This window comes from Acinonyx jubatus, chromosome A1 (assembly GCF_027475565.1).
Source record: "Acinonyx jubatus isolate Ajub_Pintada_27869175 chromosome A1, VMU_Ajub_asm_v1.0, whole genome shotgun sequence".
In the NCBI taxonomy this organism is placed as follows: Eukaryota; Metazoa; Chordata; class Mammalia; order Carnivora; family Felidae; genus Acinonyx; species Acinonyx jubatus.
In genome coordinates, this window is record NC_069380.1 from 70405812 (window position 1) to 70426235 (window position 20424).

A 20424-nucleotide genomic window follows, 5' to 3' on the forward strand; every position below is an offset into this window, starting at 1 on the left:
GCTGACACATAAAGTTCACTATCACAGAAGTATACATCCCATCTCCTAGAGTATTTTCATTATTAACAGTAGATATGCAGGCATACCTTGGAGCTGTTGTGGGTTTGGTTCCATACTACAGCAAGAACGCTTATGTCACAATACAGCGAGTCAAATGAATTTTTTGGTTTCCCAGTACATATAAAAGTTATGTTTACACTACAGAATAGTCTCTTAAGTGTGAAAAGCATTATATTAAAAAAAATGCACAGGGGCGCCTGGGTGGCTCAGTTGGTTAAGCTTCCAACTTTGGCTCAGCTCATAATCTCACGGTTTGTGGGTTTAAGCTCCACGTCAGGCTCTGTGCTGACAGCTCGGAGCCGGGAACCTGCTTTGGATTCTGTGTTTCCCTCTCTCTCTGCGTATTCCCCACTTGTGCTCTGTCTCTCTCTTAAAAAGAAATAAACATTAAAAAAAATTTTTTAAGAATAATTAAAAAACAATGCACGTAACTTAATTTTCAAACACTGTATTCCTAGGGGTTCCTAGCTGGCTCAGACAGAAGAGCTCAGACATGTGACTCTTGATGTCAGGGTTGTAAGTTTGAGCCCCATGCTGGGTGTAGAGATTACTAAAAATAAATAAATAAACTATTTAAAAATAAATAAAAATAATACTGTATTGCTATAAAATGCTAATCATCATCTGAGCTTTCAGTGAGTTGTAATCACTCACCGATCACAGGTTACAGCAATACAGTAATAATGAAATACAGTCATAATGAAAAAGTTGAAATATTGTAAGACTTATCAAAATGTGACATGGAGACAGGAAGTGAGCAAGTGCTGTTGGAAGAATGGCACTGATAGACTCACTTGATGCGGGGTTGCTACAAACCTTCAGTTTGTGAAAAAAGAAACAGTATCTGCAGCATGCAGTAAACCAAAGCACAATAGAATGAAATACGCCTATATTCTTCCAGAAATAGAATTACACGTCTTCTCATGCAGCAATAACTCATGGGCATCTTTCCTAGAATGTATTCTGTGGAGGTCTTTCTGTACCTCAGTGTTCATGCTGGAAAGGGCACTTTTTCTGTTGCTGCTACTTGATAACTCTCCTTGGATTCTAATCGATTTCTCAGCGCTCACACACGGAACACTGAGCTGTCAACAGGCAAGACCCACAAACAAAACCAAAACATTTCTCTTGCAATTTTTTCCTATCTCGAAAATGGCTACATGAGCTGCCCCAATCCTGACCAAAGCTTTCATAATTTCCTGTCTGAATTACTGCAGTCACCGGTCTTCCCACCTCTGCCTCTGGTCCTTAGACTGTTTTTAATTTAACCATTAATGTGAGACGTGTGTGTGTGTGTGTGTGTGTGTGTGTGTGTGTGTTTTAGTTTATTTATTTATTTTGAGAGAGAGGGAGTGCGCACATGAGCTGGGGAGAGAGAGGCAGAGGGAGAAAGAGAGAATCCAAGCAGGCTCCACACTGTCAGCCCAGAGCCTGATGCAGGACTGGATCCCACGGACCGTGAGGTCATGACCTGAGCCGAAACCAAGAGTGGGACACTTATCCAATGGAGCCACCCAGGTGCCCCATTAATGTGATCTTTTGAAATATAAATCCAGTTAGTTGGTCTTGTCACTCTTCTTCAAACATGTTGGGCACACACCTCAGGGTCTCAGCTGCCTTTCCTCTGCCAGGACTGTCTGCCCCCACATACGTGCACAGGAGATTCCCTCACTTTCTTCGGGTCTTTTTACACAGCAGCCACCACCTCAGGGATGGCTTCCGGGTCACACTGTATAAAATTTTGACCACCTTTCCTCCACTTTGTTCTTTTTCTCTAGCAGTTATCACTATTTGACGTACTTTAATGTTTTACTTTTAAAAACTGCTTATGATAAGCCCCATGAGCAGAGGGCTCTGGTCTGTTATGCTCCCCACTCTCCACCCAGCACTCAGAACAGCACCCTAGTGAACAGTGGGCACCCAGTAAATACTTGTCAAGGAAATTCATGAGATTGACAGGCATGAGACCTAAGGATTAGGCTTAGGAAAGAAATGGGAAGAAAGCAAATACAGAAACAAATGGGGAAATGGAAAAGTGTAGGGGACTTTGGGACCTTAGAGTGAATCTCCCTTCCTCAGACCAGGAACTTGCATCAGAAAAGACAGCTTGTTTTGCCCAAGGTGTCACAGCCAGTTGGTACGTAGAGCAGGCAAGCATGTTCGGGTTTTCCGCTGTGCCCAGTGCTCTTCCCATCAGCAAATGCCCTTTACCTCATTTAGTTTCATCCACTCCAGGCACCTAAAACATACGCACGTGCCCCTAAACAGCCACAACCTCCCCAAACATCTGTCTGCGTTGTTTATACAGCTTGTATGGAGAAGGAACGTCAATTTCTAGTGCAGTTTCTAAGCACTCTAAAATTCTGCATCGCCTGGGTTGGGATGGCCAGTGTAGTTTGTTTACAATGCATTTTTCTATTAGCAATAATAGACCAGGATGGAAGAGGGAAAGAAAGGGTTTGGAGATAGTGGGACTAATAGGACAGATACAGAGTACTTTCCAGGTCATTTCTAGCTAGGGTGTGCTGCTTCAGTCCTAATTTTCTAAAGCAGAAGCAGGTTCCAAAGCTTGCACTCCAGGAGCAAGAACATTAGCAGGTCACATGGTAAAGGGAGGACTTTCCCAATACACATTTGTCTTTGTTTTGCCTTTGTGAGAATACCTGTGGAATTTTCCATAGAAGTTGGCTTTTGAATATTGATAAACATGACCTTCAGAGTTTAATTTTATGAGTTTTTTAGGAAGAGCTTAATTTTATTTATTTTTTAATGTTTATTTTTGACAGAGAAAGGAGGAGGAAGGAGAGAGAGAGAGAGAAGAGAAGAGAGGGGGAGAGAGGGAGAGACAGAAATTATGAGCAGGGGGTAAGGGCAGAGAGAGAGGGAGTCTGAAGGTCCAAAGTGGGCTCTCCACCGAGAGCAGAGAGCCTGATGTGGGGCTTGAACTCACTAGCGGTGAGATCACGACCTGAGCGGAAGTCGGATGCTTCACTGACTGAGCCAGGAGGCGCCCAAGTAAGAGTTTAATTTTAGACTAAGAACTACTTTGTTGCAATGATAAACTTCAAAAATGTTACTGTTTCAACTCAGGGAAGGTACAGACTTCAAAATAATTAATTTCATTCCTTTTTTTTATATACACTTTGAATTTTAAAAAATACCATTTTGTTATTTTCATGTCCAGCAAAATAAATCTCATTAAAATTAGATTTTGTTAGATATATAAATATTAAATATTATATAAACTATTATATATTTCAAATATTTATAAGTATGTGTAAAAGGACATTTGTAAAATATTTGTTGGGGTAGCTGGGTGGCTCAGTCAGTTAAGCGTGTGACTTCTGCTCAGGTCATGATCTCATGGTTAGTGAGTTCAAGCCCCGCATCAGGCTTTCTGCTGTCAATACAGAGCCCGCTTTCAGTCCTCTGTCCCCTTCTCTCTCTGCCCCTCCCCTGCTCGCTCGCACGCTCTCTCTCTCTCTCTCGCTCTCTCTCTCTCTCAAAAATAAATATTATAAAAAATATTTATAAGCTACAAAGCGTAAAGATAAAACAAATGTACACCCACCAGAGTTCTTCTGAAAACAACAAAAAAATTTTCATTATCTTGGAAGTTCACTGTGGGCTCCTTCTCAATCCTACTAGATACCCTTTCTCCCCCTTTACAGAGAACTTTTTGATTTTTATCACTCTTTTTTTTTTAAGTTTTCCACATATATGCACCCCTAAATATCATACAGCTTAGTTTTGCATGCTTTTAAGCTCAAAATGCATGGGATTATATTCTATAATCATCTATGGCATGGTTATTTGGTTCTGTGTTGTTTGTGAGGCCCACCTCGACTGTTGATGGACCCCCGGGTGGTCTCCAGTGTTTTTGCTGTAACTCAGTGCTGCTGTAAGCATTTATGTCCATGAGTGCATGTATCCTGCTTTGCATGTATGCAAAAGCTTTGTTAGGGTTGATGTGCATGGAGTATGCAGTGAATGAATTCACTCTGTTCCACGTATTCACTAGTACTTGATATTATCGGACTTCTTAATTTCTGCCAGTGTCTGTAGTGTCTTTATTGTGGTTTTAATTAACATCCTGATTATTAATGAAGTAGGACATATTTTTCTGGATATATTGCTCCTTTATGTTTATTGACCATTAAGTCTATTCCTCTGTAAAGTACCGCTTAAACCTTCTGCCCATCTTTCTGTGGAGTGAGACTGTATAAGTGCATGAATTTAGTCTATTTATGTCATTTGCATTTTCAGTAATAAGGCAGAAGGATTGGACCACATGACTAGAACATGACTAGTTCTGACTATGAGCTATGAATGGAAGTGACTGTCAAGAACAATGGAGGGTCTGAGGTTTTACCCTATTTGAAGATTAACCCATTATAGTCATGTATGCTGGTGGAAGAGGTGAGACTCCAGGGTCTGAGATGGATGGTTTATTACAACAATAACAATAGCCAGAATATCATTATTTTTGCACCATTTCCTTGAGCTCCAGTTCCCACAGGGCAGTGTGATGAGGGCAGGGGGACACCTGCTTGGCACAGTGGGTTGTGTGTTATAGCAGAGGAGCCTGAGTTTAGTTCAGAGAACCCCGAGTGTCTGTATGGGCAGGGAGCATGCCTTCCTTTGTTCTGAGGGAGACATTGCTATGCAAACAGCCTTGAAAAATAGTCCAGAACAAAAGACAGTCAGTGCCGTGCTCACAAGAAGTGGAGAAGCATGAGAGACCCATGGAGAATAGTCTCCTCACAGAGAGGTCCTCACTTCTGGTCAGGGAGTGACAAGAGCAAGTGTGAGCTTTCTGGGTTCTACCACGTCCACCAAGCTGTATGCTTGGTTGTTGAGTCCTAGCAGCCTGCGTCCCTGAGGAAGATGGGAGCTGGGCACTGTTCCCTCAGCCTTCCACGGACTAAGATTTCCGTGTTATTTCTAAAGCCTAACCTAGCTTATCCTGACTCACAGCCTTGGAACTTAAAGGACTCTCTTCTTGTTCATAGAGCCCCATGCCCACTTACATAGATTAAGATTCATATAAAAGGTAGAGATTGGAGATACGGTGGATTTAGTCCACTTTAAAGCCTTTGGCTCTTCAACTTTAAAGCTAAGAGTAAGGTCTCTCCTTTCTGTTACTGTTTGAACTTGATTTAAAAATTGTTAAGTAGTAGTATTTTTATGTAATGAAAGGCAAACTCTTCTGAATTAGCGAAGGGCGTTGAGAGATGAAATTTGTGCCTCTATGATTCAGAGACGCAGCCTCTTTGACTTGAATGTACATACAAATTCAGACCATCCACATTTTAACCTTTGGTATCTATTAGTTTCATTAACCATCCCCCAAAAGTAGAATATAGGACAGTTGTTAGTTTCATAAGTTTGCCTGCAACAGGTTGCCACAAACGGGGTGGCTTAAAACAACAGAAATGTGTTCTCTAAGAGTTTGGGAGATGAGAAATGTGAAATCAAGGTGTAGGCAGGGCTGGCTCCTTCCGGAGGCTCTCCCAGGGAATCAGGTTCATGGCTCTTGCACAGCTTCTGGTAGTTGGGAAGCACTTGCTGTTTGGTGGCTTAGACCTGCATTGTTCCAGTCCCTGCTTCTGTCCTCACATGGCTCTCTACCTCGGGTCTGTGTATATTCGGTCACAGACATCTGACGGCACCAGTCATCGGATTTAGGACCCACCCTTACAGTAAGACCTCTTCTGAACTAATTACATTTGCAAAGACCCCCCCTTACCACTGAGGTCACATTCTGAAATATCAGTTGGATGTGCCGTTTTGGATAGCAGTGTTCAACCCAGTATACACTCCATATAGACAGGCACGAAAGCGTATTTGATGTGTATGAAAAGTTGAAAACTAATTCAGGCAATGTACCTAAAAATATATTTTATAAATAGAGCATTGTTCCTTAGGTCTAGATCTTACTAATAACTGACTTGAGTACTGCCATTTATTTTCCTGAGTATTTTCTTACCTATTATCATCACCTATATCTCACATTTAAACATGTGGGACGCTGATGAAGAGTATGCCTGATTTTCAGAAGACAAAATGAGCACAGGCAGGTTAAATGACTATTCAGTGCTAATAACTGGTAGAAACAGGACACAAAACCAGGTGTCTCTAACTTTTAAGTTAAGTTGTTCACTATCAGAGTTCCTTAAAAACAAATTGCTTCACGGGACGTCTGGGTGCTCAGTCAGTTAAGCGTCCGACCTTTGATTTAGACTCAGGTCATGATCTCACAGTTCATGGGGTTGAGCCTCGCATCAGGCTTCACACTGAGTGTGATCCTGCTTGAGATTCTCTCTCCCTCTCTCCCTGTCTCTCTCTCTCTCTCTCTCTCTCTCTCTCTCTCTCTCTCCCCCTCTCTCTCTCTCTCCCCCTCCCTCTCTTTCCTTCCCTCTCTCTCTCTGCCCCTCCCCCCTGCACTTGCTCTCTCTCAAAAAACTTTTAAAAAAATTAAAAAAAAAAAAGCAAATTACTCAACTGTGTAATCCAGTTATGGCCATAACTGCTAAGTACAACTGTGACAAAATACCTTAGACTGGGTGGTTTAAACAACACACATTTATTTTTCACAGTTCTGGAGGCTGGGAAGTTCAACATCAAGATTCTAGCAGATTCATTTCCTGGTGAGGGCCCTCTACCTGACTTACAGGTGTCTGCCTTATTAGCTGTATTCTCACATGGCAGAGAGAGTGTTCTGGGCTTTCTTCTCTTTTATTTATTTCACTTTAATTTTTTTAAAGTTTTTATTTTCATTCCAGTTAATAAATATACAGTGTTATATTCATTTCAGGTGTACAATACAGTGACTCATCTTTTTTCCCTTTTATAAGGGACTAATCCCATCATGAGGGCCTCACTCTCCTGATATCATCCAATCCTGACTGCCTCCCAGATGCCCCCGCATCCAAGTAACATTATATTGGGGGTTGTTAGGGCTTCAACGTATGGATTTGGTGTGGGACACAAACATATAATCCATAACATACACTTACTTGGTAAGCTACGTATCCTGGAATTTTTCCAAGATATATATGCCTATTTCAAATTGTAATCTGTCTGAGTTTTGTTTGTTTTGTTTGCATGTCTTTGGTGAAGCTGTGAGTTTGTATATACCAGGCAGTATCAGCACACGAAGAAACAGAAGACGTCCAATGTTTCACTTAACCAGAATTCCTTACTTGACTGCTTCACAATAAGGATGAATATTTTGATACTGTTCTTAGGAATGCACAAATTACCATTTTATTCCACAGTTTTGTATTGTAATCATTGTTTACGTTTAATTTTTAAAGTGCTATTATTTTTTAAGTACTATAATAGGATGTCAAACGTATCTCACCAAGACTAATTTTTTTTTCTTGTGAAAATAATGCACATTGTCCAAAAGCGAAAACAAGCTCAGGGTACAATGAGCAGCTTCTTCAGGGTACAGTGTGCTGCTGGCACTTACCCAAGGACTCTTCAGGAACTATCAGATTGTATGTCTTTGAAGCTTAGCCAGAGATCTTAATGAAACCAAATCATGGTGAAGTTCTTAAAGCTAATTTAAATCTCAAATTGTGCATTTAAATTAAGTTTTTATTGATAATAAATATACTTTATTTCTTATTAGCCTTGAAAGCTTGAATGATAACATCAGTAGAATAAACATGTTTTACAAAGATTTACCATTAAGAAGGCTATTAATATGACCCTTGATACACTAGCACAATTAGATTTCAAAGTAAGCGTTTACGAAGTAACAGCGATTAATGACAACCATCGAAAACAATTTTGAACTCCATCAGTTTAACTCAGGAGGGTAAACTTAATATGATAATTCATCTAGTTGAATTGTATCAGCTTAGCAGGAAAGTATGTAAATATGTGACCCTTACCTACTTTCTAAATGGATGCTGTGCTGGTAGATTTATCAGTTCCATTAAAGAACTTTGGGGAACTTTGGAATGTCAGCGATGTTCCCTTGGAGGCTGAAAACCCAACCTGATCTCATACTGGGACCATTCTGGTCTGCATATTTCTATAATTTGCCTTTGCTACTAATATGACAGCAAGACACAAATAACTGTTTCTAATAATATCAGATGGAGTTGTGGAGGACAGCATTTTAATGTAGTAAAAGACCTCCCCGTGGGGTTGTTATTGCTACTATAGAACAGCAGCTATGCGGTTGCAACTGTAGTCTCTTAATTGATTCGTTTAATTAGCAAGAGCTGAGGCTTAGGCTGTGTCTTGTCATTTGATATCATAGGATCCACAGTCTGCATTATTCATATTTATAGATGTATGAACATCATCAAAAAGTTCTACTTCTGAAAACTCACATATGGATATTGAATTTTGATAGAGTAAACTCCCATTTGTTTGAACTCCAAATAATCGGAAAATGAAAAAAACTATGTTATTGTTTTTCTTAGTACTCTGGAGAAGTGAATGATGTCATACGGTTTGGGTTATTATTGTCTTCCAAAAATAAACTTCCAGGGAACTCGTTCAGTATTGTATACCTTACAAATTCGTAGGCAGTTCCTCTATTTACATCATGCCTGACTCCTCTCTAACTCCATCTGCCTTTTCTCCCTTCTGTAGCCCATCCCCTTCTCTCTACTAGTGGGGTTTCGGGAGTGAACGATGGCTTACTGGGGGGTTTTGTGTGTGCTCGTCCATGCCTGCCTCTGCCGTCACACCAAGTGCTGCTGGCTTAGGCTTTCCACTTGTGCCCACCTCCTCTTACCTGAATTGCACCCCCTGAAGTTTGCTCACCTCACCCAGCTGCGCCCCTTCCGATTTCCTTGGATGGGGGAAACTGGGGGGGAGCTGGGAAGTGTCTAGCCACAGAGACTTCACAGGGCCACTCCCGCCCCATCCAGACAGGGCTCCTTCCCCACTGGGTCACGTTCTCCTTTTTCCTTATCCTTAGCCTGCCCAGCCACAGAGATCAGACAGAGGCCGCAGAGCAGACATTTTATGGAGGGTTGATGAAGTCGTTCTGTCCTCTAGATGCATTTTACCATACTGTGAAAAAGTAATTCCATAGTATTCTGTCTTGCCATTCCCCCCATACACAAAATCTCAGCCAAAATGTCACTAAAACAAGATTTTTTGAGATGGGCTTTCAATGCAATCTCATTCTTGAACGTTGTTTTTGTGGTAACATGCTTTCTGTGTACTATGTAACCAACCATAAATAAACCTTTGAGGGGCGCCTGGGTGGCCCAGTTGGTTAAGCATCCAACTTTGGCTCAGGTCATGATCTCACGGTTTGTGGGTTCGAGCCCCGTGTTGGGCTCTGTGCTGACAGCTCAGAGCCTGGAGCCTGCTTCGGATTCTGTGTCTCCCCGTCTCTCTGCCCCTGTCCCGCACGCACCCTGTCTCTCAAAAATAAATAATAACCATTAAAAAATAAAAACAAACCTTTGGGATGTAGCTAAGTTTACTTTTCTGGCCTTTTGAGATTGGCATGCTGTATATCATATGAAAGTGCAATTATTAATATCCCATGATGTGATGCCTTTTGAACAAAACTTTTAGAGAAATCATGGACTGCCTGCTGCACCATGTGCTAGGAAGTTTGCTGGATGATGTGATCTGGTTTCTGCCCTTACACTGTATATTGGCTTCAGATAAAAACAGACACACTGGTATCATGAGTATGTGGTAAGTGCTGAGATGGGTTATGTACAGGCTGATGTGGTAGCAGAAATTACATATCTGTTAGCTTTTCTTTTTTCTTTTCTTTTCTTTTTTTTTCTTTTCTCTTTTCTCTTTTCTTTTCTTTTTTTTCTTTTCTCTTTTCTTTTCTTTTCTTTCTTTTCTTTTCTGTTTTTTTCTTTTCTCTTTTCTCTTTTCTCTTTTCTCTTTTTCCTTTCCTCTCCTCTCCTCTCCTCTCCTCTCCTCTCCTCTCCTCTCCCCTCCCCTCCCCTCCCCTCCCCTCCCCTCCCCTCCCCTCCCCTCCCCTCCCCTCCCCTCTCCTCTTTTCTATACAGAAAGCGAGATGGCATGTTCAGAAGCTGTGCTCTGTGATGATAGTAGAGAAAACAAATGGTGTAAAATAAATGAAGGTACAGAGGCTGAGGGTGTCCAGATGTTTAAGGAAGAGCAGGTTGGCTGGTGAGGGTGCCAGGCAGGGGGCAGAGGTCTGTATGGGAGGTGAAACTAGGCAGGAGCTTGATGATGCAGAGGCCTGCTAAGGCGGTTGGACTTTATTCTCTGGACTTCGAAGGATTTGAAAGAAGAGGTGTGGTTTGTTTTGTTCTGATTTAAAATTTTTTGTTAATGTTTATTTTTGAGAGGCGGGGGCAGTGGGGGAGAGGCAGAGAGGGAGGGAGACACAGAATCCGAAGCAGGCTCCAGGCTCTGAGCTGTCAGCACAGAGCCTGATGCAGTGCTCAAACCTGCAGACCACGAGATCATGACCTGAGCCAGAGTCAGATGCTTAACTAACTGAGCCACCCAGGTGCTCCTGTTTTGTTCTGATTTTAGAGAGAACTTGGGGGAGCACATGAAGAAGAGGGTGGGTTTGAGAGCTTCCTCTGGAGGACCCAGTGTCCAGTTATGTGTATTAGACAGAGTTGAAGATGATTCTGAGGTTTCTGGATGTGAACAATGATACAATTACCTGAGGGAGAAAAACAGGAAGAAGAGAGGAATTATATTAGAGAAAAGGTGGGAGAGATAATGAATCGGATTTTTGACTGTTTTAAGTTTGAAATGCCAGGGAAACATCTCTGATATCAGGGACATTTCTGGTCTGGAGATCAGGAAAAAGGTTAAGGGTGAGCATGTAAATTGGTGCTTGGTCAACATGCAGAGGTGAGATCTGAAGCCTCCAGTAGCTGAGATTGTCCAAGGGGATGATAGAGAAGTAGAGGAAAGGCCCAGAACGGACCCCTGGGAAATGCCCACATCCAGGGAGGAGACTCGGAGCCTCTCTAATATCATTGTTAAAATGACATTATCTCTTGTCCAAATCATTTATATTATATGTGGCTATTAGAAGCCAATTTAGTGTAACCTCAGTCATGATTTCACAGTATCCTAGCATGTCACTAATTATTTCAGAGTATCTCAAAATCCTGCTGCCATCTGTCAGAGATCCTCAAAATAAAATTAATTTTAATGAATAACATAATGCCTTACATTTGTATGATGCTTTAGGGTTTTAGAATGCTTATTTGATTCCATTCCATTTCTGAGACAAATAAGCAATACAGCAGTTTAGACGTCGTTGTAAAAATAAGACACACAGCACTCTGAAATGTCAATTAAAAATATTTGCTATTACTGAGTTATATGTTCACAAGCAATTTCCACAAACCACTACCAGGATATTAGTGGATATTGGGATGGGCCGGGCTCATGAGTGGAGGAATGCTGCATAAACCTTGATTCCCTGAGTCTGAATCCCCAGATCTCCCACTGACTAGCTTTGTGAATTTGATCAAGATACTTAACCTCTCTGGTCCTCGGTATTTTTCATCAGCAGAATATCTCCTTTGTGGAACTGGTGAGGGTTGAATAAGGAAGTGTTTGTCAAATGCCCGAAAATAATAAGTGCTTGACATACAGTGGCTCAGCTATTACTCTAGCCCTCACCCCCAACATTTAATACACTTTCCCTTTGCTTCATTTTGCTTTGCATTTTTTTTTTCCTTTTTCTTGCTTGCTTGGGGACATGTTCTCGTCTGAATGTGTGATCTCCAGATGAGATTATATTTGGTGCTCAGTCCCAGAAAAATTCAGAAGAAAAATATTTCTCTTTAATTTGGAAAGTCTGGTTTTTATTCATCTTATGGTTATGACCTCCTCTCACAGTTAATGTGTTGTCATTTAATGCTAAGTATAAAGCATGTATATGAACCTGTACCTTGTGGCAGCCAGACATTTAAGAACATCAACCTGAAGAGTAAGTATGTTTTACCAAGAACAGTCTTGACTGGGTAAATCTTGAGTTTGCAAGACAAAATACTTCTGATACAGGGAATTTTATGATGGTGCTTATGAGCTTTCTTCTTTCTTTCTTTCTTTCTTTCTTTCTTTCTTTCTTTCTTTCTTTCTTTCTTTCTAGATAGAGCATGGGGGAGGGGCACAGAGAGAGAGGATCCCAAGTAGGTTCCATACTGTTAGCATAGAGCCCGACTTGGGGCTCAGTCTTACAAACCATGAGATCATGACCTGAGCGAGAAGTCAAGAGTCAGATATTCAACCAGGGCCTTCTTTCTTATACCAGACCCACTTTGAAGAGATATTATTTCAGGTAGCCCCTTTAAAGCCACTGTGGCATAGTGCAATATGTTGCTGATTCCGTATTTATAAATTATTTGATTGTTGCTATTTAACTTATGTAAGAATGATTTGGAAATGACATCTCTTTTCTCGTAGATGCAAAGTCAGTGGTTGTCAAACTTGAGCATGTATGAGAATCACTGGGAAACCTTGCTAAAATATGCAAATTCCCAGGCCGCTTTCTCAGCAAAGCTCATTCTGTAGGTCTCAGGTAAGACTTAGAGATCTGCATTGATAGAAATCAGTGTAAAATACACCAGGATTAGGATTTAGAATCTATTTTGACACTTAATGGTGGAATTAGTCTCTAGTTGAGGAAATGGATACCCAACACACATTAAATTAGTGGTGTTATGAGTCAAGCATAAGAGCAGTATTCTGGATGTTTCTTATTATAATGAGAGTGTAGGATACACATTTGATAACTTGAATTGATTAGTGTATGTACTTATAACACATATATATATTTTTAACCAGGAAGGGACAATAGGAACCACAGTATAATTAAATTTATAGTATCAACTGTATCTCTTAAGTTTTATAGCCATTAGACAGTAATCATTTTTATTTTGGGCCTAGAGTGGGGTTTTTCAACCTTGGCAGTAATGACATTTTGGACAAGAGAATTCTTTGTTGTAGGAGATTGTGCTGTGCTATATGGGACCTTTAGCAGCATCCCAGGTCTCTATCCACTAGATGCCACAGCACCTCCCCCAGTATCACAACCAGAATTGTGTCCAGACATTGCCATGTGGTCCTGGGGGTGAGAAGGGGGCAAAATCTGCCCCACCCCCACCCCCCAGCTGAGAACCACTGGCTTTAAACTACAAGCAACAGTTGGAGTTTCAGAGTTTTCTTTCCCCTTTCACTAATAAGTTTCATGTTGGAGACACGAAGTCTCTAAAGCAGATGTAATACTCCTCAGTGGCCTGAAGTTTACAATCTTACATACATCTTGACCTACTCAAATGCCTTAGGCACAGAAAATGACAACAAACTTTAGCTAGCCTCTTGTTTGATTTTTGCTTTAGTGGCATTTTTAACTGTTAGCTGTTGGAGGTGGGTATGAGGACTGCTCCTTCATAGTCTTCCTTGTATTGGATCATAATCTAGATCTAATGAGGACAACTGTTCATGAAAGCTCTTGTCTGCATAACTGCATTCTATTTGTTTGGATCCTTTCTACCGTTTACCAAGAAGAGTTTACCAAAGATCCTCACATGCAGAGTCGACAGGGAGAGGGTACAGGTAATATTTTATCTCAGAAGCTGCTGCTCTTTGTTTGGCCTTCCATTTTGTAAAAGTCCTGTAAAACCTTCCTGGTAAGATGTGTCATATAGAGTGTGTTACAGCATCATCTCACAGTGGGCTCTGTAAAAATTTTTTGTTGTTCTTTTTGGCTAGCATATAATTGCATAGCTCTTTAATGTTTTGTTGTACTTGCCCCCACGTGTGGGCGGTATATGGGCATGGTGCCCAGCAGGACATGTGAGAGGCAAATAGTATAGTCAGTATCTCAGGTATGTGTTTCTGAGAAGGGGCTTTCCCAAGCTGGCACGGGTGTGTGTATGGATGTAAATTCTCAAGCTTGTGGGGGACAGCTAAGGTAATTGCTAAGGTGTCAGTGTTAATTACCCTAGGTAATTACCATGAGGTCAGGGGACACGGGAAACACTTCACAGTTGTTTGAAATAGAACCCCTGCCTCATTGAAGCACAGGGAAATGATTAGTTGCCTAGGTTTTAACAGTCACCCTGAATGTACACCGTGTCCCAGACCTCACCCAACCCTTTCCTGTCTCAGTTGCTCATGAAACTAGACCAAGGAGACAGTGCTCCTTGAATGCCTACAGTGTGCCCAATGCTGTATATTTGTCACCTCAGTTCCCACAACTGTTTGAAATCATCAGCAGAAACCCCTTTTTACAGGTGAGGTCATATCCCCTGAGCCACCCAGGTGCCCCAACCCTCCTTTTAAGTGTTTGAACTTAGGGACCAGCCACTTAATGGGATAGAGTATAAAAGCTTCAGGCTCCTCTGCTTTCTCACAAGTTACTTTGTATTCAGGGAAGGAATGTTCTTTTTACAAAAGGTAGTATTTATCCAAGTAATCATTCCAGATTTTAAAAATAGATTAAAATTTCAGTTTGATTTAAAGTCTTTTTTCTTGGGATGCCTATTGGTTAAGCATCCATATCTTGATTTCGGCTCAGGTCATGATCTCATAGTTGTAGGTTTGGGCCCTGAATCAGGTTCTGCTCTGGGAGTGCGGAAACTGCGTGAGATTCTCTATCTCCCTAATGCCCCTACCCTGTTTGCGCTTGCTCACTCAGTCTCTCTCAAAATACATCAATAGACTTAAAAAAAAATCTTTCAATTTGAAGGTGAGAAAAACTTTAGATGATATTGAAGGTAATTAGATTGTGGAATACATGTTAAAGTGTGTGGTAAAAAAGTAATTGTCCTTATTTGAGTATTTAACCCTTCTTTTTCTACCTCCCACTGCTTTGTTCAACCAAACTATGAGCCCCCTCAAAGTATTTTAGGAATAACATGGGTAGTTTTTGAAATACAGGTGCCTGGCAGTATTTCGCAGTATTGCAAGTCTAGACTGGCAGTTCTGAGCCCTGGGCCATTTTGCTTCTGACAGGACACTTGGCAATGTCTGGAGACATTTTGGTTATTGCAAGTGGTGGGCTGCTACTGGAATCTAGTGGGTAGATTTCCTAAAAGTTATTGGAGGCATCACCAGGGATATTTCTAAATATCCTACAGTAAACAAGACAGCTCCCGTAAAGGAATTATCCAACCTGAAATATCAGCAGTGTCGAGGTTGAGCTGGAGTCTAGACAATAACTATGGAACAGCATGTAATTACCTGTGACCGTCTCTCCAGCTGTCCTCAAAGCTCTCTACTGTTCTGCAGACTTAAGTGTCCCCTGGACAGGTAGTCTGCAGCTGCCCCATCTTTTCAGTCTTATTTGTGAATCGATGGACTTGCTGACATCTTGATCATATTAGCAAAGAACTGGGCCCCAGACACATATATGTCACGTGTATTGTTTTGCTATTTTGTCCTAATTTGATGATCCTGTCTGCACTTTGTGTCTTCACAGAGTTTTGACCGACATGTCATTCCTCTAAATGAAGTTTTCTCTTAACCAGTGTCTGCAGTTATGATCCAAAGGACTTTGATATTGTTTTTTATATTGATTGTATCTAAATTTCATTTCAAAAAAAAACCAAACATCTTACATCTCAGGCTTGCCCATCAGTAGAGTTTTCTTGTTGAATCAGCTCTGTTAATGCCACAGCTGCTCAGAGTAAAAGATCAATTAGATGTTGTGGTATCAGTTTATCAATTTGTTGAAAATAAACCTATATAAATACATGCTGTGTGCTCCATGTGTGCACACAGCGTGTCTGAGCTTTCCACAAAGCCTGTATCTTCCCAACGGCGGCTCTTGTGGTTTGAAGGCAGGGTTGTGAGCGGGTGAGAGTGGGGCCCAGGTAGGAGCTTCCTGACCTCACACTTCGGCACCCCTACACCCTGTGGCCTGCATTCTAGCCTTTGGTGGTTCTGCAGATTTGGTATTTACTTTGCGGGGTGTTCTGAAATGTACCTACAGGTTTTTAATTTATGGAGGTAATTGAGTGTTGCCGCAGAGGTTAATGCCATTGAAAGAATTTCTTAACATTTTCCATGAGAAGAGAGTGCCCCACACCATGCAGGGCCACTGCAGAAGCACCAGGGTTTGTCAGGAGGCAAAAAGGAGCCAAGGGGGAGAAACATGGACAGGAGGAGCCTTTATTGGGGTTTGCACAGGAAAGGCAAGGTAGGGCAGTCTAAGTGACTTAGGACTGCTAGTTGGCTTTTCATTGGGCTTTGGACTTTAACAAGTGGTCTCTGGTTGTCTGATACCTGGCCCTGGGATGATTTAGGGCATGGGAAATAATGGCTTGGGTGAGTGTAGTTAGCTTGCATAGGAAAGGCATGTTCCCAGGTAAGTTCCTCCCTATCTTCAGGAGTTAGCCAGCCCTGGGAAGGGCAGTCACTCCCCAGGTCTGTAGGGTCTCGAAGATATCAAAACAGTATAAGAAGTAGGAGGGAAAACCCTCACGATTAATACACATAGAACCCGGAAATAATCACATCCAACGGAACTCACAGCAACTAAACCACAGTATGTGGTTATTAATTTGAGGTGAGGAATATTTCTTCCTGTGACCAAATCTTTAAATCTGTTCTTCAGAACACCAGGTGAATGATAGTATCAGAATAATTAGGAAGGCTGGTTAGGCAGATTATTTCAAAACTAATGTGGGTTGTCAGAGCAGAGAGAGACCTAGAGTACTTATGCTATGCTGAAATCTCACAGAATCACTTCTTTTTTTCTTTTTATTTATTTATTTGTTTTGAGATAGAGCAAGCGCGAGGGAGCATTTGTGCAAAGGGAGAGGGAGAAATAATCCCAAAGCAGAGTCAGAACAGAGACCGATGAGGCACTTGAACCCACAAACTGTGAGATCATGACCTGAACCGAAACCAAGAGTCGGACACTTAACCGACTTAGCCCCAGAGGCACCTCTGACAGAATCGCTTCTGACTTGCAGCAGGAACACCCTTTAATGCCCACCTCATCTTCTCTGGGCCTCAGAGAACATGCTCTTCATGTTCCCACATGGCTCTTGCAGGTGACCAACCTGCAGCTACTGAAATTATTGTCATGGAGCCAGGCTGTGGAATGATAGTCCTGCTTCCTTAGGGCGACACACAGAGAACTTTGGTTGGAATTTTGAGTGCCCCCAAACTCTTTGGTGATGCACTTTCACCAACAGTTAGTTTTAGCACTTATGTGTGGAGTTTCACACATGCAGCTCTCGGAAGTTCCTAAGAGTTTTCCATTTCTTAGGTACCCCCCACCCGGCCCCCATAGTACATACACTCAGAAAAAATAGTTCATGGAAAGAGCCCTGAAAGATCTCATTTTAGCCCCATAAATGCTTTAAACTGATTGTGTGACCTTCCCAAACCTCTGTTTTCTTTGTTGTAAAATGAAAGGTTGGAGTTCGTGACCCCTGAGGTCTTCCCCAGCACCAGCCTGCCCTGAGAATGATTATATTTGTCACAATATGGGGTTTGCTTTGCTATGGTAGCAAAACATCACACATGCAACTTATTATCATCGTCTTTTGATTTTCTTGGGTTTCTCAGTCTCTTCTGGGGGAGACATCGCTGGCTTATCACACAATGATACTGTGTCCTGTCACTTAATTTGGGGGGACAGCACATTGTGCTGGCACAGGCTCAGTGCTAATAATCAAGATTATATGTTCTGCTTACTGTGACTTTTTTGTGGTTTCTGGGGAAAAATGCAGATGCTTTTCAATTATTCTAAGGGAATTTTGATTAACCCCCTGGGTAGACTTCTCTGTACCACCTGCCTTGGAGAAGCGAGTTTTATTGAACAGAAGGTATAGAATTGAATTGCTCATATTTGTTTTCTTTCTGGTGCCTATAGCATTATTTCAAACTAAAGCATTTTAATAAATATTTAATAAATATCTGTCTAAAATAGGTTGAAACTGTTAGAAACGAAACCTCTTTTGTTCTTCAATTTCAAATGCAAATAAGCTAATTTGACTTTTAAGTGGAATCTTCAAATTAAAGACTCACATCTTCCTTTTATGATGTAAAAAGTAGTTATTTTTGACTGGTATAGTCAGTGTCCTGCTTACAACATAATTCCAAGTATCAGCCCTTGGAAGCAATCTGTTTAATAGGTTTATTGCAATGTTGCTATTTTTGTTTTTCTTGTAGTATTTTGCGTGTTCACTACTTGTCTCTCTTGTATTGCTGTTTTTAACTTTTGCCTGTGGCCAGGAGATGCCAAGTTCTGGATTTATAGAGCATTTTCAAATGGCTGACTATAAGGCCTTTTTAAACAAAGTTTTGTTGAAGGGTGCCTGGCTGGCTCAGTCGGTGAGCGTGCAACTCTCAATCTCGGGGTTGTGAGTTTGAGCCCAACGGTGGGGGTAGAGTTTACTTAATAAAAAAAGTTTTATTGAAATGTAATTCACATTCCACACAAGTCACCCATTTAAAGCATACAGTTCAGTGGTTTTTTGTCTGTTCACAGGGCTGTGCATCCTTTAGTCCATTTGAGAGCATTTTCAGCACCCCAAAAAGAAGCTCTTTCCCCATTAGCAGTTAACCCCCATTCTCCTTCAGCCCTGGCAGCCACCAATCTTCCTATTTGTGTATGTTTGCTTATTCTAGACGTTGCATATAAACAAAACATATAGTATGTGATCTTTTGTGAGTGGCTTCTTCCACTTGGCATCAAGTTTTCAGAGGGTTCATCTCTGTTGTACCATCAGTAGTTCATTTGCTTTTTGCCGAATAATTTTCCAGTGGACGGATACACTACAGTTTATCCGTTCCTCAGGATGGATGTTGTGTTGTTTCTTTTTAGCTACTATAAATAATGCTGCTGTGAACATTCCTGTATGAGTTTTTGTGTGGACATATGTCTTCATTTTTCTTGAGTGTGTATCTACAAGAGAGGTTTCTGAGTCATATGGCAACTCTATGTTTAACTTTTTGAGGAATTGCCAGGATGTTTTCCAAAGCACCTGCACCATCTTACATTCCCACCAGCAATATGTGAGTCATTTATTTTCCCCACATCCTTGCCAGCATGTCATTATCTTTTTGTTATTGAAGTGTAATTGACATACAGCATTGTTAGTTTCAGGTACTCAGTATTTGTATGCACTGTGACATGATCACCACAATAGGTCTAGTTCATATCCGATGTCTGTCTTTATTTCTAGACACCTAGCGGGTGTAAAGATAGGACTCATTTTCAAATACTCTGTGTAGGATTCCTTCTTTTCACTAGAACTCCTGATTCAGAAAAAACTCAAACAGTGTATTAGTTGTGTCTTGTTTTGTTTTGTTTAAAAACAAACTTAACCCTAATGAAACAACAAAGCACATTGATTTTAATTATTGTATATTTTCTATTGCACTGTTGTCTCTTCCTTCTGCATGTAGAATGTTTTTGATATTAAAGCAAGCAAATCCTTTCATTTCCCTAGGGTTTTTTTTTTTTTTTAATGGTAGCACATACTGTGCAGGAAGGTCATTATATAGAGAGGAAGAAAGAGTAATCAGCATTGAAGAGAAAGTTAATGCTGCTTGTGTAATTTTTTAATAGGTATCTTGTAACATTTTGAGATATAAGCCAACTGATATCTTTTGCACATTACTGGGCAGTTTCTTCTTGTTGCCTGTGAATTGATATTTTGCTTTGGAAACTAAGATAGTGGGAAAATATCAAGCTTCAAATACTTGATTCCTTAGTCATTTAGGTAGTAATTCTCTTCTGTAGACCACCTACATGTGTTTGTAAGGGATATAATAACTGACACTGTATTTAATTAGTGCTAATACTGTGCAGAAGGAAAAACATATTAAGTATCTTTACGAGTCACTAGTTCAAAGTTAGCAGATGCCAGGAAGAAAAAGTCCTTGTCTATGCACCACTGTTATTTTGCATAGCTGTGGAAGTTTGTGATTCATTCATTCATTCATTCATTCATTCATTCAACAAATATTTGTTGGGTGCATATTACTTGCCATACAATGTTATAGGTCCTGGGGAAATGGACCAATTGAGTATAAACCACAAATAAGTATCCAGAGGCAACCAGCTAATGTATACAATGAGCCGATGTAGTAAGTATGGATCTTCCTCCATTGGGGATGGGGTTACATACTGATAAACCCATCCTCAGTTGAAAATATCATGCATGGAAAATGCATTTAATACACCTACCCTACTGAGCACTGTGGCTTGGCCTAGCATACCTTAAATGAGCCTAGAACACTTATTACATTTGGGCAAAACCATCGGACACGAAGCCTGTTCTATAATCAAGTGTTAATTTATTGAATGCTGTACCGAAAGGAAAGACAGAGTGGCCGTATGGGTGCAGAAGGGTTGTCATTGTATGGCTGCTTACCCTTGTCATCATTACCCAGCAT

General features: G+C 40.9%; 1 protein-coding gene across 8 annotated transcripts in view; it reads left to right on the plus strand.

Annotated features, from left to right (window-relative positions):
* PCCA (propionyl-CoA carboxylase subunit alpha) overlaps positions 1–20424 on the plus strand; it is a 404001-nt gene that overhangs the window by 334283 nt on the left and 49294 nt on the right. The window contains exon 22 of one of the 8 annotated variants that reach the window (XM_053217550.1): positions 13486–16760. The exons of the other annotated variants lie outside the window; for them this stretch is intronic. Within the exon in view, the coding sequence (XP_053073525.1) occupies positions 13486–13491 (6 nt within the window). The 3' untranslated portion in view covers positions 13492–16760. Of the gene's footprint in view, positions 1–13485; positions 16761–20424 lie in introns of those variants that run through there. 8 annotated transcript variants of the gene reach the window in all.